Source organism: Girardinichthys multiradiatus, chromosome 1 (assembly GCF_021462225.1).
Source record: "Girardinichthys multiradiatus isolate DD_20200921_A chromosome 1, DD_fGirMul_XY1, whole genome shotgun sequence".
NCBI classification, from domain to species: Eukaryota; Metazoa; Chordata; class Actinopteri; order Cyprinodontiformes; family Goodeidae; genus Girardinichthys; species Girardinichthys multiradiatus.
This window is the reverse complement of record NC_061794.1, coordinates 383,369-401,111: the sequence shown is the minus strand read 5'-3', so window position 1 is coordinate 401,111 and position 17,743 is coordinate 383,369. Positions and strand designations below refer to the sequence as shown.

General features: G+C 38.1%; 1 protein-coding gene across 1 annotated transcript in view; it reads left to right on the top strand.

Annotated features, from left to right (window-relative positions):
- Positions 1-282: 282 nt before the first annotated feature.
- The window catches only part of LOC124871593 (DENN domain-containing protein 2D-like), a 46,810-nt gene continuing 29,349 nt past the window's right edge, over positions 283-17,743 (top strand). Inside the window, exons 1-4 of the mRNA XM_047371023.1 lie at positions 283-475; positions 4,727-4,793; positions 4,895-4,981; positions 7,778-7,837. Coding sequence (XP_047226979.1) covers positions 446-475; positions 4,727-4,793; positions 4,895-4,981; positions 7,778-7,837 — 244 coding nt within the window. The 5' untranslated portion in view covers positions 283-445. The remainder of the gene's footprint in view (positions 476-4,726; positions 4,794-4,894; positions 4,982-7,777; positions 7,838-17,743) is intronic.

Genomic DNA, 17,743 nt, shown 5'->3' with positions numbered 1-17,743 from the left:
CAGCCTAAAGTGAATGGTCCACTGATAGATTGTACAGTTGCTCACCAGACTTGTTAAGAGTGCAAACAAAAGCAGCCTCAGGGTGAATAAAAAATAGTGTTTATTATACAGTTCTCTCGTCAAACCTGGATTCAGAAGCAGCTGAACAGGTTTTTCCTAACAATAATTTCTCACAACACACCCATACTGAGGCAATGCGCTTCGGTTTAACATTGAAAGAGGAAATCCGAGCATCAGAGTGAAGTCCACCAGCCACACATTTCATCAGCTGCACTTCCTCATACGTGTGCACTTGCCTCTTCATTACTGTTTGAGACAGAACTGCACATTCTGTGCATTTCTCTACATGTTTGTTGTTTAGCAAGAAAATCACACTTATGCCAAGGTTGTAACATTGTCACTGGATCCATTGGACACATTTGTCTCCTCTGCTCAGACAGGACAAATGGACAAAACTTCAAGGAAAGCACAGGTGGTGAGTATTGTCCTTCAAAGGTTATATTGTTGAGAGTTCAAGGCTATTTATCTGTCAATAACCTGCAGCTTTACTGTATTTAGAAACTGGTTAAATGGGGCTCAAACTATCAAAGGCTATAGTCTGGTTCTTATATAATGAAAACAGAGCAAAACTGCACAATTCTAAGAGCACAACCAAAAACATATTTTGAGTTTTAACATTTCCTGCCTCTATCACATGACACGAGAAATACCGAACTTTGATCTTGACAACTTCTACTTCCTGTGGTAACAATTGTGAGAGCGCAACATTTCACTACTGAGATTAGGGGAGAGACGTTTAGCTTTCCCACTTCCAGCTGATTATGTGTAAAGACGTGACATCTTGGAATGAATTCATATTTTCCTCAGTTACTGGAAATGTTCCATCTACCTGCCTAAGAAATCTTCTTACAATGAAACATAATTTTTTAATTGCACTTTTAACTAAGAACTGGCTATAATGGCAGTACAAAGATGGTTTGACTATTTTAACTGTACTATGACTTCATAATGCACTGTACTGGCTGTAAAAAGCTATATTTCTGTCTTCAGAGCAGTGAAGGTCAATAGGCTAATCTGCTAATATTAGGATGCTGAAAGCATAGGCATGGGAAGTTGTGGGTGTGTGTGTCTGAAGGACATAGCTTAAATTAACACTAACTTTATATAGTGGCAGGAATATATGTTTTTCATAAGCAGAGATTACCCAGACAAAAACAAAAATAAAATGCTGAAATTAGCAGTGTAAAACTTCCACGGGACATCAATTAAAAGTCATTGCACTGTTTATGTTGGGGTCATCCCTTTTGGTCGCACATTTTGACACACGCAGCTCAACAGACGTCGCAGCTCTGACGTCACTGGGAGCATAAACCGGCTGAGATGCAGAGTTTCGTTGCCATTTCGCGCCTGTCTCACAGGACAGCGCAACGGAGGCGCATATCTGGAGAGACAAAAGCTCGCAGGCGAACTTTTGCTCCACAAGGCCATTCCCGGAAGAGCTTGAAAGCTGGAAATCTCTCTGATACGAGAAGATCAGGAGATGTGCCGATCGAATACCACGCCGACACCCAGCGCAGGTGGAAACCCACAGAGGTTCTATGTCCAAGGGGATGAGTTTTCCTCCTTATGTATGCAGTCGACTAACGGTTCATCTTTTCCCCTCCTGGAAGGATGAGAAATTTACCGTTTTGTTCTTTAATTTGATCACGTACTCATGGTCCGCCTCCCCTCATTTTTCTTCAGACCTGATCCTCAACCGGTGGAGAGCAGAAATCAGTGTCAAAGTAATTTCATTCTTTTAATATTAAACCGGATAGGTGCATTTAGAAGTCTGGGCAGGATTCAATTAAATTCAATTCATTGTATTTATATAGCACCAATTCACAACACATGTCGTCTCAAGGTTCTTCACAACAGTCAGGTTCATACATTCCAATTAATCCTAATCATTGAACAGTTCAGTCAGATTCAGTTATTTATTCAAATTGGATAAAAAGTTTTTCTATCTAAGGAAACCCAGCAGATTGCATCCAGTCAGTGACTTGCAGCATTCACTCCTCCTGGATGAGCATGTAGAGACAGTGGACAGTCACTGGTGTTGACTTTGCAGCAATCCCTCATACTGAGCATGCATGTAGCGACAGTGGAGAGGAAAAACTCCCTTTTAACAGGAAGAAACCTCCAGCAGAACCAGGCTCAGTGTGAACGGCCATCTGCCACGACCGACTGGGGGTTTGAGAGAACAGAACAGAGACACAAAGAGAAAAAAGAAGCACTGATCCAGGAGTACTTTCTATGGGAAGGAAAAGTAAATGTTAATGGATGTAGCTCCTTTAGTCGTTTCACCTAGAAAGAAAGAACAGATAAACTCTGATCCAGTTTTCAAGGTTAGAGTCTGAAAGAGAGCACATAGAGTTAGTCACAGTAGAAGCTCTGTCAATCACCATGTCTAGGAGAGAGAAAGGGTTAAACACTAAAAGACAGGGCTATGTGGATCATCAGTAGAGGGTGAGCATTAAGTTGTTGCCAGCAGAAGGATGAGGCAGTTAAGGTGATTTAGGATCACCAGTAGGATAACTTGTTGCATGCAATATTGAATTATGTTATGCTGAGCTATGTTTTGATTTGCTGCTGAATTGTGCGTGGTTAATGTTTTGTCCGGCTGATCTCAAATCAGCCACAAGTTAGAAGTTGGACTTTTAAACGTTTTCATTCAAAGCAACTGCGGTCTGGGCCTCGCCCGACCACTCTTTGTTCCAGTTTTATTGCTGGAGATTTTCCACTGAGTTCCTGCCTCAGAGTTTTATGACCCTTTGCCAAGATTTGGAGCGATCAGCTGGTTGTGGCTAAAGGGGCGTGGCCTCACCGTTTTATCAGCTGATCGCTGCGATCGAGACATCAACACGACAGGAGGATTTCTTTCCATTTAACCCAAATTACACATTTTGTCCATAAAACTACTGGTTTGATCTTCAGAGACACTAAATGTGCATTAATGTTTTTCTTTTATTATTATTGTTAGGTAGTCATTTTTATCCCCTTTGTGTAGAATGGTGCTTGTTAGTTAGGTGAAGGTTTTTGGACCAGAATAATGGGATATCAGGATTATTTGGCTTCAATAAATCTTCATATATATAATCAAGAGAAGTGTTTGTGTTTATTTCGTGCAAGAGTGATTTATCTGTCAAAACAAGGTCAAAGTTGGTGAAGCGGTTGAATAAACAGTAACAGTTTGTGGTTTTGGTTAATAATTTGTAATTATTAAAGAGCTTTGAGCCCATAATCACAACACCAGAGGACATCTCTGATTTCTAATCATGTTATGATTTTTGGTTAAGAAATAAAAAAAATTCAAATTATGATTTTGAATTATAATTCTTGATGAATATTAATTAATCAATAATCATAATCCTTACATTTATCTTATCACTTTTTTATTTTGTTCATACAACTTAGGCTGATAATTACTTGCGTCAATGTGTCGGTATCGGTAGTAGGTAGTAGGACACAACATCCATGATGTCTTAAACAAGCTGAAATGTGGACTCATTAGACCGCAGAACACCTTTCCATTTTGCGTCGGTCCATGTCAGATGAGCTCGGGCCCAGAGAAGCCAACGGCGGTTCTGGGTGTTGTTGATATACGGCTTTGGCTTTGCATGGTAGAGCTTGAACTTGTACATGTAGCAATGAACTGTGTTAACTGCCATTGGTTGTCTGAAGTGTTCCTGAGCCCACATGGTAAAATCTGCAGTGCCTCCTGAGGGATCAAGGGTCACAGGCATTCAATGTTAGTGTCCAGCCTTGTCGCTTAAATGCAGAGATTTCTCCAGATTATCTGAATCTTTTGGTGATATTATGGACTGTGACAGCCGTCCACGGCCTGTTCTATCGATTTACTTCAAACATTTCTTGTCATTTAAAGTTTTCCCACTCTACATTGAAAAAGGTAAACAAGTGGAGGACAGAAGCAAGAGAAATATCAGAGCTAAAAAAAACTAAAAAGATGATGAACAGAATAAAAAGAAATGTTTCTAAGAAGCAGAACAAACTTCAGCAAAGAACTCTTATGACTTAAGAACTTTTATGTCTGTGAAATATTTATCTTTGGAGAGTTTTATGAAGGCTAAACTAAACAAAATGTAACAATTATCTGCGCCATTTGTAGAGTAGTGGTTTATATTGCTGAGGAGTTTTCCCATAGGACAGGGACATGTCCTGTCATTTCCTTGCTATAAATAGTGAGTGTGTCTTCCCATCCAGAACCAATGAGGCTTGTTCACAATGCAGCCAAGACCAGCCTTCAGTGGAGGATGTGGTTTCAGACTCCAGTTAAGATTAAAAGCATCTGCAAAGAAGCACAGCTGTGAAAGAGAATAGTTTTAATTTATCACCAGGTTATAACCCAAAATATTGTTTTATAAAGATTTCCAAAGTCAAGTCACCAAATCCCGATAAACCACGAGGCAACCAGCAAATATTTCCACTTTTTTATTTCATTTGCATATTCATTTTTTTAGGCATTGTCATAAATAAAGCTCTGCCCCAACAGAAACATCAAGTGGTTCATTGGTTATCAGAAACCATTCACTGATTATATTGTGTGTTGACTTTTAAAGCATGTAATCCTACTAGCAGGCAAAAAATATTAAATATCAATTTTTTTATAAATTTTAAAAGATGGTTTTACTTCTTTTACCTAAGGCCTCTTTTTCATTTCCTTCAGGAAAATGATCAAATAATTTCTCCAAACACACGAAGGTCTTTCAGTTTCTCATCTCTTCGTGTCAAAAGTAAGACAGTTGATCATATCAAGGCACAATCATGTGGATATTCTGATCTCCCACTAAAGCTGAATTCCTGTGACCTGTAAATCTTTTGGCTTTTTCTACAGAAAGGCACAACAGTGAGGATGAGAGTGAATTTGATAGGAGGAGAGGGTTGCGATATTTTTCATCAGTACGAGAAACATCCAGAAAAGGTAAATAATTAAATATTTGACTTTTCAGAACTTTCCTACCATATACATTTACTTGTGGCCCAATTTCTATAGTCCTTCAGCAGTTTGGGTGGTGATTATTTTTTTAAGTATTTAAGTACTCCAATGTTAACAGTCTGCCTTGTTTCTACTGAAAAGTGAGATTTTGTCAAGGGCCCTAAAACTTTTAGAGAACCCTTCCATTATGGATGCACAATGCTAACTAAAACTCTTGCAGTTAATGGCTTGTCAGAGCACAAAAGTAGGATTTTCATCTCAACAGTGTCTTAATGATTCTTGCAACTCATGCAAATACAATTTTTAAAACCTATCCTGCATACGGTGGCTCTCATAGAAAAGATCCACTGTTGTGATTATTATTCTGACTATATTATTTAATATTAACATTTTCATATTTTAATAAATAATAATTCGGTCTGTTAAGTGTTGTCCGGTGTATACCAGCCCAATAAGGCAGTGGTATTAGGACAACAGTGAAAGGGATGGACCAAGCTCTGACATTACTGAACAATTTCTTAAAATACAAGAGTTTATCAACAAAAATAAGTCAACTCAAAATCAAACATATTTCAATCAACAAACTCTTTACTATGCTAAAACAATCCAAATAACTACCAAGCAGAATGAAAGAATAACTATATACAAAATATGATTAAGTGAATCAAAGATGGTTAAAAACCATGGACAATAAAGTGATGCAACATTACCAATCAATGTTATTTATGTTTGAGAACCAAGGATTATCCTGAAAATCTGGAAATGAATTTGATTTAGTCTTGGAACTAACTTAGACAGTAATTGGCATACCTTAAAATAACCACAATGCAAGATCAGATGAAAAAATGTTTAAATAAAATAATATTTTAAAGAATGATTCGCTGAATAAAACCAACCATGGATGGCTAGTTCTCGATAGTGTTAATTAACTGCCTGTAATTAGTACAATAATATTTAGGGAAATATTATTAATGAAATATTCAAATAATATTTAAGGAAATATTTTTTTGAATAAGAACCAAACCTTTTTGGATAATAGAGTCTTAATGGTGTTTAATTAGCTATCACATTTAGTGAAATAATATTTAGGGAAATATTATTTTCCTAGATTGGAAACTAACAACCTTTCAGGATAAATGATTCTTAATGGATTAATAAAATGGCAGGCATAAGTCACGTGTTAGTTTAGCCGTCACTGGTACGTGTATCTTTAAAATACCATCAATAACATTTATTTCATGATTCATTTTCCACATTAAGTGTTCTTGAGCAAATAATATATTTTATGTTCAATCTTATTGGCCTTAAATTAAGTTCTACATTCTTAAACCAAGGTTTGCATTGTCAAGATGAGGAGTTTTAATAGACTCCTTATAAAGAAGACCGACTGCTGAAACAGAATGAAAAGATGTTTCAACAACGTTTTAGTATAAGGTGTGCTCAACTTTTCAACTAGACTGTTGCAGCTTTTTTTCCCCTTTAACAGATTTGTCAGATGCCTGTCAGATCCTTCACCATTAAAAACACAACCTCACCGTTTGTGTACAGACATATAGATTCGTTGGTTGTGTTGAAGTGATCCAGTTAAAAGTAAGGTTGTAAATACCTGAGTGAGTTTACAAATAAAACTGTCAAGGACAATATTTTTTTATTTTTGAAGATATGCTACAATTGCATGGACAGATGTGTTGGTACCCCTAAAGAGGAGAGGGCCAAACTACCTGTTGGCAAATACAAACATCTCATTGTGAAGGACAGAGACTGCTTGATGGCAGTGATTGCTGAAACAAAATATTAAAATAAGGATGATCTGTCTTTTTTCCCAGGCCATTTTCATTTAAGTAGTATGAAATCAACTGATTCATGATCAAAAGGAATGTGGTGTTATATATGAATTAATCAATAAGCAATGTCATCAAATGTTTGTCGGTCTCAAGTTATTTCCTATTTGTTTTATTTTATGTGCTTATATGTGACTGTATGTGCATTTAAAAATAAACCTAAACAGGATATATGGGAGTTACTATGCAGATTTCAGTTCAGTGTGGCTGCAGCTACTACTTTAACAAACTGCAGTACTTTATAATTAAACGGTCCTTTCCGAGGCGTGTGTTTCAAATGGGTGAGTTCTTGTTACAAACTTCAGATTATACAGACTGACAGTCTTCACTGTAGTAACAGACTTTTTTAGGCAACCGTGTAACACAAGGGTGACTGGTAACAAAGTCTAAGCTTCATCAGGACAACCTGCAGTAAGCAGAATATAAGGTCAACTTTAAAGTTTACGACCATCAAAGAAGCCTTTCTTTAGACAATTTTTGGACAGAATTATCAGTCCAACACATACATATTCAACAAATGAGAACATTATTGAAAAGTTCATTTAATTCAGTAACTCAGTTTACTAAGTGAAACACGCATACTGTATAGATTTATTCCACACAGACTGATGTTTTTAAGCCGTTATTTCTGTTAATTATGACGATTTTCTGTTTCCAGCTAAGGAAAACATGACATTTAAGATTAGAATATTGCCTGAGACCAACAAAAAGAAACCTTTTAATCCATAAATTTGGGCTTAATGAAAAGTTTGTTTGAAAAAGTTATTTTCAAATGGAAAATAACATTTAAGCAGGTTATTTTTAATCAGACAAATGAGCCTCATCGGAACACATATTCTAATTTACTGAATATGACTGTATTATGTGAAACGTTTAACATGAGTTTGTAATAGAAAACGCCAAAATCTGCATATTTTCTCACTTTGAAACCTTGTCTCAGATGTAGAAGAAGATGGCCCCCCAGAAGTAAGTCGAGTTCAAGAGCTGTTAAAGAAATTTGGTATGTATGAAGCTAATATGAGTCTATACTTGAGCAGTGACATGAAAAAGATGATTTTGTTAATTAAATCTTATCATTTGAGGAAAAGATAATGCAAATTTGATTTCAGGTGTCAGAGTCTAATGTTTACTGAGAACTGACTGCTGTCCAACTCCTGTGCAGTACGTAGAAAATGTCTTTAAACAGGATGGACAGAAACACAGGAGACAGGGTTTCACTAACACTTTCATGTTTTAATTTCTTTATTTTTTTTAAAAATGAACAAAATATTTCCTTAAATAAACAGAGGGAAAAAACTATACAAGCCAATCCCAGTAGTTATAAAAATCAATTCAAGACACAAAGCTTTACCAGTAACATAAGCCTATTTTTTTTTCAAAAAGAGAACATGTATCATGTTCTGAGGTTGTTTTGGACCAAAATGCAAACAGTCGCTTGGGTTCAGCATATTGAAAACAGATCTTCTTTTATTAAGGCTTGGAGATAAGCTCTGACAAGGTCGTAGGAGATTCAGAGAAGGGAATTCACAAGAAGCATAATCCAGGAGCTCGGGGTGAGACGTGACAAACAAGGTGTACATGAAATGAGGAAACAGCAAAGAATAATTAGAGGAACCGGGTATATAAGCAGGGAGAGAAGGATAGGGACCAATGAGTGAGAAGCTAGGTTAATCAGAAGAGAAGTGGAAGCAGGTGTGGGAACTGGCTGTGGAGACTGAGGGAATGAATGGTTACTATGGCGACAAGAACTAGGAAACACAGGGACACAACGGGAACAAAACTATAAGAAAACCAAAGGGAAACTAGAATTAAAGGATAACATTATCTGATAAGGAAGAGCAGGGAAGCGAAGACCTAGAATTACTATAAACTAAAACAATAAGTGGAGCTAAGCCTAGTGAGGAAATAAATAACTATAAACTATAACCTGTTGTAAGGAACTTAAGCAGTAGAGACTAATACGGAAAACTATACTAGAAATAAGGCTGAGCTAATATAAAATGGAAATGGACACTGAGTAAATAATAACTGAAGGGGATCAAAGGACAAGAGGAGGAACTACTAGGGAAACAGCAAAGAGGAAAGGCAGAACAAAGTAAACAGAAGGAATCAATAAACATAGCTAATAAACCAATAGAAACATTAAACATAAGCTAAACATAGATAGTAACTAAATCTAAAGACATGTAAACAAGCACAAGAATCTAAGCAAATATAAACTAAACCAAGTAAACGACTAATCAAAAGGAACAGGGAAAACCTTTAACGACAAAGTAAAGAAAAACAAAGAATATGGAGCTAAATTGGGGCCATAAAGTTTGTTCAAAAGAAAAAATTTGAACCTGAAAAATAAGTTTGTTCAAAAGAAAAAAATTTGAACCTGAAAAATTATTTTGAACCTCCCCCCAAACAATTTGAAAACTGGAAAAAAAGTTTTGCAACTGAAAAAAAACCGGATGTGAAACTGGAAAAAAAAAAAAGTTCAAAACTACTTTTCAGATTCAAGTTTTTTTTTCGAACTTGCAGATTTTTTTTCGGCTTCAAACATCTGGCCCTGTTTTGGCGTGGGGGGCGGGGCCTCAGATCACGGGGGTGCGGAATCATGACTGACAGCTCAACACAGCGGCTGAACAACATATTCCCAGCTGTTGCATTCAGGGACCGTGGGAACTGGAATTATCTGTAACACATCATCGATATTCTATATGTATGTGATTGGTTTTGAAAGATAACATGCTTCATCGATAGAAGCAGCGTATGTGAATACACGATGCGCATCTCAGAGGAGAAAATATGATCCTGACAGATTTGCACAGCATTTTAAGTCCATGTTGGAGATTTCCCATGCTCTCAACATAAAGCCGGTATTTTCCGAATATCCTTGCATTATTAAGCCTGGACTTGTTCTCACATGGACTGGACTCGGGTTTCAGTTTCTGGTGCACTTTTGATGAAAGCGTGTTCGGTCTTCATTGAGTCATTAAGTGACTCACAGCCAGTAGATAAATTGTTGCTGGAAATGTATCAGTGTTTATCAAATCTACTAATTTATTGTGATAGCACGGTGGTACCACATAGAACACATAGACTTAGTTAAATAATTATCTGTCGATCACCTGTGTTATGAACCAAGCTTCATATGGTCCTCACAACTAGGCTGTTTTCAATGTTTAAATTACTAAATGTTGAAATAGTCACTGAATTAATACTTTTTAACAGCCTATATCATGTTTTCCTGTATGACTTTATTTTTATGTTTTGTTAACACTTACATTTATGGTGTACCCTTTCAAATTTTATTCTGTTTGGAATTGAAAATTAAATATGAATAAGTAATAGTATTTCACTTTATTTCATACAAAATGGCTTTGTTATGCTGACTGTTAACTCAGAAATCTGTAAAACATAACAGTCTTTCACTGGCATTCCCTTTTCATAGCTTGTTTACACATAAAGGTCAGAATCCTATCTTCACTGGAATTTTAGATAGAGGGCAACACGAATAAAAAATGACTTAAGTATTAAAGGGAAAATGTCAAATGAACAAAGTCACAAGTTGAAAAGTATTTCACCAAACCTATGCATAACAATCTGCGCATTACAACTTTTACTGCCTCCCAGAGGAAACCAGAAGAGATATTAGGTTTATCATTCATTTTTCAAAAATGTGTCCACTCTCTCAAATAACCTGTTGAAATCTTCATCTTTAAGTAATGATGTATTAAACCTCCAAGGTTTAACATGTGTGGTTAATGTTTTTTCCATTACCATCATAGTTACTGGTGTGTGGTCGCTTAAGGAAATGGGATACAATTGTGCCGCACATACTTGGTTCATAACAGAATTGCTGATTAGAAAGAAGTCTATACTGGACTATGAGTTGTGGACCGGTGAGAAAAAAGTAAATGCCTTATCTCATGGGTGACAAGAGGGCCAGGCGTCACACAGACCAAAATCTTCCATATACTGCTTAAGTGTATTAACTGACTGAAGTTACAAAGTGCAGATGATCTGCTGAGCCAGTCTAATTGTGTTCAGAATGAGGTTGAAATCTTCTGGCTCCACAAGTGCTGTGCCAGTCTGAGAGCCGAAAAGAGACTGTGATAAAAGGCAGAATCATCCACAGTTGAACCATATACATTAGCAATACACAGCCTTTGTTGTTTATACAGTGCCTTGCGAAAGTACTTGGCCCCCTTGAACTTTTCAACAACTTGCCACATTTCAGGCTTCAAACATAAAGATATAAAATTCAAATTTTTTGTGAAGAATCAACAACAAGTGGGACACAATCGTGAAGTGGAATGAAATTTATTGGATGTGTCAAACTTTTTAACAAATAAAAAACTGAAAAGTGGGCCACGCAATATTATTCGGCCCCCTTGCGTTAATATTTTGTAGTGTCACCCTTTGCTGCAATTACAGCTGCAAGTCTTTTGGCGTTTGTCTCTATCAGTTTTCACATTGAGAGACTGAAATTCTTGCCCATTCTTCCTTGCAAAACAGCTCTAGCTCAGTGAGGTTGGATGGAGAGCGTTCGTGAACAGCAGTCTTCAGCTCTTTCCACAGATTCTCGATTGGATTCAGGTCTGGACTTTGACTTGGCCATTCCAACACCTGGATACGTTTATTTGTGAACCATTCCATTGTAGATTTGGCTTTATGTTTTGGATCATTGTCTTGTTGGAAGATAAATCTCCGTCCCAGTCTCAGGTCTCTTGCAGACTCCAACAGGTTTTCTTCCAGAATGGTCCTGTATTTGGCCCCATCCATCTTCCCATCAATTTTGACCATCTTCCCTGTCCCTGATGACGAAAAGCAGGCCCAAACCATGATGCTGCCACCACCATGTTTGACAGTGAGGATGGTGTGTTCAGGGTGATGAGCTGTGTTGTTTTTACACCAAACATATCGTTTTGCATTGTGACCAAACAGTTTGATTTTGGTTTCATCTGACCAGAGCACCTTCTTCCTCATGTTTGGTGTGTCTCCCAGGTGGCTTGTGGCAAACTTTAAACGAGACCTTTTATGGATATCCTTGAGAAATGGCTTTCTTCTTGCAACTCTTCCATAAAGGTCAGATTTGTGCAGTGTACGACTGATTGTTGTCCTATGGACAGACTCTCCCACCTCAGCTGTAGATCTCTGCAGTTCATCCAGGGTGATCATGGGCCTCTTGGCTGCATCTCTGATCAGTCTTCTCCTTGTTCGAGATGAAAGTTTAGAGGGACAGCCGGGTCTTGGTAGATTTGCAGTGGTCTGATACTCCTTCCATTTCAATATGATTGCTTGCACAGTGCTCCTTGGGATGTTTAAAGCTTGGGAAATCTTTTTGTATCCAAATCCAGCTTTAAACTTCTCCACAACAGTATCTCGGACCTGCCTGGTGTGTTCCTTGGTCTTCATGATGCTCTCTGCGCTTTGAATAGAACCCTGAGACTATCACAGACCAGGTGCATTTATACAGAGACTTGATTACACACAGGTGGATTCTATTTATCATCATCAGTCATTTGGGACAACATTGGATCATTCAGAGATCCTCACTAAACTTCTGGAGTGAGTTTGCTGCACTGAAAGTAAAGGGGCCGAATAATATTACACGCCCCACTTTTCAGTTTTTATTTGTTAGAAAAGTTTGACACATCCAATAAATTTCATTTCACTTCACAATTGTGTCCCACTTGTTGATACTTCACAAAAAAATAGAATTTTATATCTTTATGTTTGAAGCCTGAAATGTGGCAAGAGGTTGACCAGTTCAAGGGGGCCGAGTACTTTCGCAAGGCACTGTATTTATTTTAATCAATATCTCCCTACTGGATCAAGTATGCTGCCTTTGCATGTAAACTTTATCCTTCTGTTAATTAAAGTAGCTGCTCCTCTCTGCTTGGAATTATAGTTAGCAAAATATAAATGAGGAAATTCTGGTGTATTAAGTGTATTTGGCTAAGATTTGGTTATGTGGGTTTCCTAAAGTAAGACAATGTCTGCTTTAAGTTTTTCTAGGTGATCTATGATTTTGTGCATCTAATATCATTCCCAATTGCACGTACATTTCAAGTTAAAAATTGTATTGAGTTCATATCATTAACTAGGTATGAGGTCTAAACTAAGTTTGTGCTGCAAGTGTCTTCCTGCATGTGGGTGTGTGTGTATCACTGTGTGTCTCTGTGTGGAAGTGAAAGAACACAGAAAAGGGGGACTAGAGAGATGCACACATCAAAATAAGTTGTGCTCTCAGATTGAACTTATTAAATGCCAATGAACTTTACCCATTATATAATCAGTGTTTACTTTTGATCTTATACAGTTATATTCAGTAAATCCATGGCGTAATCTCCCGGTCGTGGAAATACTGTCCATTTAAATAAAGTCAGTCAACTGTAACAACAGCACGAGCTCCCTCAGCAATGCACTTCTTCACAGGGAAAACAGCGCATCAGTGGTCCAGGATCTCCTTTGGAAGCTGATCATTCACACTGTAGTTCATAGCATGCAGTTCTGTATTGCAGCTTTTGACTTGTTCTTTTAAACTTTGCTACAATGGGTCTCGGCCGGTGGTTGTCGTGCTGTTTTGCTCCCAGACAATGTCTTCTGTGAAAAGTGATGGTCTTTATGACATCGTTCAGGATTTTGAGTTGCCACTAGTGGAAATCACGTATGGTGGACTCTGGATCTTCTGTGCGCTCAGGAATGCCGGAGAAAACCAGGTTATCCTGCATGCCCCTGGCTTGGACATCCAGAAGGTTCCCTTCATTTTCCTGTTGTCACTGTAGAGTTGTGTCATCCCTTTGGGGAATTTTAAGACAGTTTAGCGTTTTTTCTCAGCTGGTAGCATCGCCACCTGATTCTGTACTCAAGCAATTCCCTTCAGTGGCCAGGTGGCCAATGACCCCACCTCCCTCACTATATGGCCCTGCCACACATTTAAGAAACCTTTTTGGTTCCAGAGGCGCCATTTTTGAACCTGCTATCCAGTTAACATGTTTCATGAATATGCAGTAGACTCCTGGGCTTTCCAGTGCAAAGCTGTCAAATTCCAAGATGTAGATGCAAATATGTTTAACACCTGTAGTGTGATTCACTTAGACAGCAAATATTACAATAATTGCGCTCTTTGCTTGCCTGTCATCAGCGGTGCAGTAGCAAGCAGATCCCCCCTGCTGTGGCCTTGAAGCACGCAGGGGTTGTTGCACTATCATCCAGCTCCTCACTTTTTCCTTTTGTTCTGTTCTGCTCCTACTCTTCTGAAAAGTTCCTTAACCTTTGTCATCAGCATTCACAACAGTGTTTTTGTCATCTCAACCTCTGCTCCGACGTGATTATTTCTCCGTTCTGTTCAGCAGCGTAGGCCACGTGTTCTGCGAGCAGATGCTTTATGTTTGTGGACAGGATGGACCCAGTGAAGCATAGACTACATCCTGCTTCGCCTTTAACCCACTAGTGATAGCCTTGAAGGGCAAAGTCTTTACGAAATAGAGCGTTGTTATGTATCGCCACCCCAGATTCTTTGAGCACAGGTACAGACCTTTAAGTTCTGGTCTTTACTGGTTCCTAAATGGCTGAAGAAAAAAACACTATTTCGGAGCTGATTGTACAGTCCCAGCTTAATTTATACTCTTATCCCCTTTCCACCAGTTTGGAGTTGGGTGACAAGATATCCCAATTTGTGTGGGACTATGCCCCATTTTCAGTCCCGGTGCCCCTCAAACAGAAACAACCTAGGCGCCACAATGCTAGTAAAATAAAACACAACAAGAAAAGGATTTTTAATATAGTCTACATCAGTAGGCTATACGGAATATAATGGAAAGTATGTCACAAAAAAAGAAAATGCAGCTACAACAAAGACCAGGAAACAATTTAGAACTGGGTGAGGCCAGTGAGAGGTGATCTCTGAGGGATTTTTGTGACATTTGCCAAAGTAATTTTTCCAATTTCACAAGGAGGGTAGCACGATGTGAAGCGCCACTGTAAAAGTGAGTCGCACAAGAAATTCACAGCTGAAAAGATGCCTGCTGATTTAAGGACTCGTTTTTACTCAAACCCAGAGATGACTGCCAGACAGATAAGGTAACAGGAGCAGAGATTACCAGGGTTAAACTTTAAAAGTTTGTAAAGTTTTTTTCAAACTTGTGCTAATTCGTTTTGCACTAACAGGCAAAGCAGAGATTGATGAATGTAATGTGAGATCTTTATCAAATTAAAACTTATGGCGTCATCATAGTGTTGGTAATGTGTCCCACAATGTCCCTCATGAGCATCCTTGTTGTCCCGCATTCGGTTTTTTGATATCTGGTCACCCTGGTTCGGAGCCTATAGGGTTCCCCAATGTGTTTTCGAACCTTTGACGTGTTTTTCCACTGACGAAAAGAGGTTCCAGAGCACAAACTCTGGTTCACCTTAGGCACCGCAGAGTAATTGGTTCTTCTGCGCAAACTTTAATGTCACCTGTGGTTGGGTTAAAGCTGCAGACAAGAGAAACAACAAGTAGGGTGATGAAGAACGTACCATATCAATGTTGTTTATGTGTTTGCAAAAAAACATACTAAACACGCATTGTACAACTACTCGTTTCCACTACACTGTTGGATGCTGATCATATGCAAATGAAAACATTGAACACACTTTAATAATACTCACACAGAAGTTGAGGTCCCCATGAAACAGTTTTTTTCTGAATAATGAGCTGCTAGTTTGGAGCTGCTATCTTGCAGCTCACACCACTAACAACCTTGGGCACCATGCCAACAGGTGCTGCTCAGGGACTCTTCCAATGGCTCAATAAGGCCACCCTGCAGCATGTCTGAAACTGCCTTGTCACAGGCTTCCTGCCGGGCCAGAGGGAGCCTGCCGAACTTTTTATTGGTGTTGTGTCTCCAGTCAAATTGTCATGCTCCAACTAGTACTGGATCATCACTGCAACCACCTTGGTGGAAAAACTACGGATCCACATGTCCTGTATGAGTGATTTACTTTCTTTTTCAGAGAAGCAAGCTTGATATGATGATAAAAAACAAAACCATTAGGTTTCACTGCATTAGCTTTTAACACACTGTAGTATTTTTACAACATGGGTGCCTTCAGGGATATGTGATCTGTTTTAGTTGCTCTGCAAAAAAACTGTTAACATACTCTAGTAACATTTAAACAGGTACTGTACAGATACAATGTCTAGAAATGCAAAGATGGTCAGCTCATTGCCCTTTAACATATTTATGTATTGTTGTAGCCTGTGCGGTAAAGCAGAAAATTGCCAAATAATATTCCTGCTTACTGCAGCAGGTCCAGAGAAGGAGGGCTTTATTCTGGGGTTCACTTTGTTGTTGAGTGTGAGTCATTATTCCTGTTGTGATAGTGTTAGAGCATTCAAAGAAAAAGTGTTTGGTTTGCATGGATGGCATGATGCATACACTTGCATAGATCAGGCAGACAGAAACTATAAACTATAAAGTAAGATCATTCTCAATTTTTGTCTCAAGTGGAGACAAGGAAAGGCTTAGTTGAGCAGAAAGATTTGGTCAACCATGACAAACAGCGTCTAAAGCAGCATAGAACCCTAGTAAATGAAAGTGAACTGAATCACATGAACAGATACACATAAAAAATAAAAGCTGTAAGATGTTACAACAAACATCCAAGACAATACAATATACCACAGATAATTCGATTAAATGAGTCAGTAGCTGTGGTTAAAACCACTCCAGAGACCAGTCGAGTCTTTCATTAGGATTGTTGATGGGTGCAGGCTGACAGAAGCTCTAATAGCAAGTAGGTGAATGTTTTTCAACATTAAACTGTTAAAACCTATGGGATTTCATTATTAATATACCAGAGTATCATTTTAAACCCAAGTAAGACTCGTGGGATTTTTGTAAGCAACAATAAAAACTTATCCATGCTGTACATGAGCACACATTAAGTTGGCATGTTCCTAATAAGGATGTGTGCATGGCAACCACCTTTGTTCCAAAAGACAAACAAACTAAATCATGTCTTTGCTGTGTAGAAGCTGGGATCCTGGGTAAATTGTTGATACAAAGATTAAATAAACCATTTAAACCAAATGTTGTTTTGAAAAAATGTGTCTGGAGCCTAAAAAGTGCTTTTTATCAGATTCTATTCTGTTTTATGAATACCTGCCTGGTGTGGTATTATAGAATAGATGGAATTAACTCCTGCACTGGCATTGTCAAACATCAAGCTCTACACATATACAGAATAAACACAAATAACCAGAATTCTTCAACACAATACTTCAAATTTACAGTTAAGTCAATAATGTTATGATCCTTGGGTGTCTGAGTTTCTTTCATGTCTCTGTTTTCTTCATTTCCCAAGTTGTCAGTTTAGTCCATTCATTTGTATACTTCCTTCTTCATTCATTTTTTGTGTGCCTTGTGCATTTAGATTTTCTCTCTCAGATTTTCCTATTGTTTTAATTATTTATTCCTCTGTGTTACTTAGCCTCCTCCCCTCAGCTCCTGTGCCTTCCTCTGCCTTACCTGTTCCACATTCTGACCTGATTGCTCATACCTGCTTGCCATGCCTTTCTCCACACTTCCCTCTCAGCTCTCTGGTTGTCATTACTAATTGCTGGTGTCTTCTGTTGGACTGCCTAATGTTCCATGTTCTGTTTATTTGCCTGTTACTGTGTGTGTTCCTGGACCTGTTCTCCCTGCGACTCCACCTGTAAGTCCACCTTTGTTTTTTATTAAATAGCTGTGTTTGCCATTCTGTCTGCACTTGGGTCCTTTACCCACTACAAAGTAAAAAGAAAATAATAAGAACAAACTACTAAACTCATACGAATAACAATACTAAAAAGGGACAAAGCAGTAATAACATGAAACAATAATAATAAAATTACAATACACTAATATAGTCCAATGTGTAACCTAAT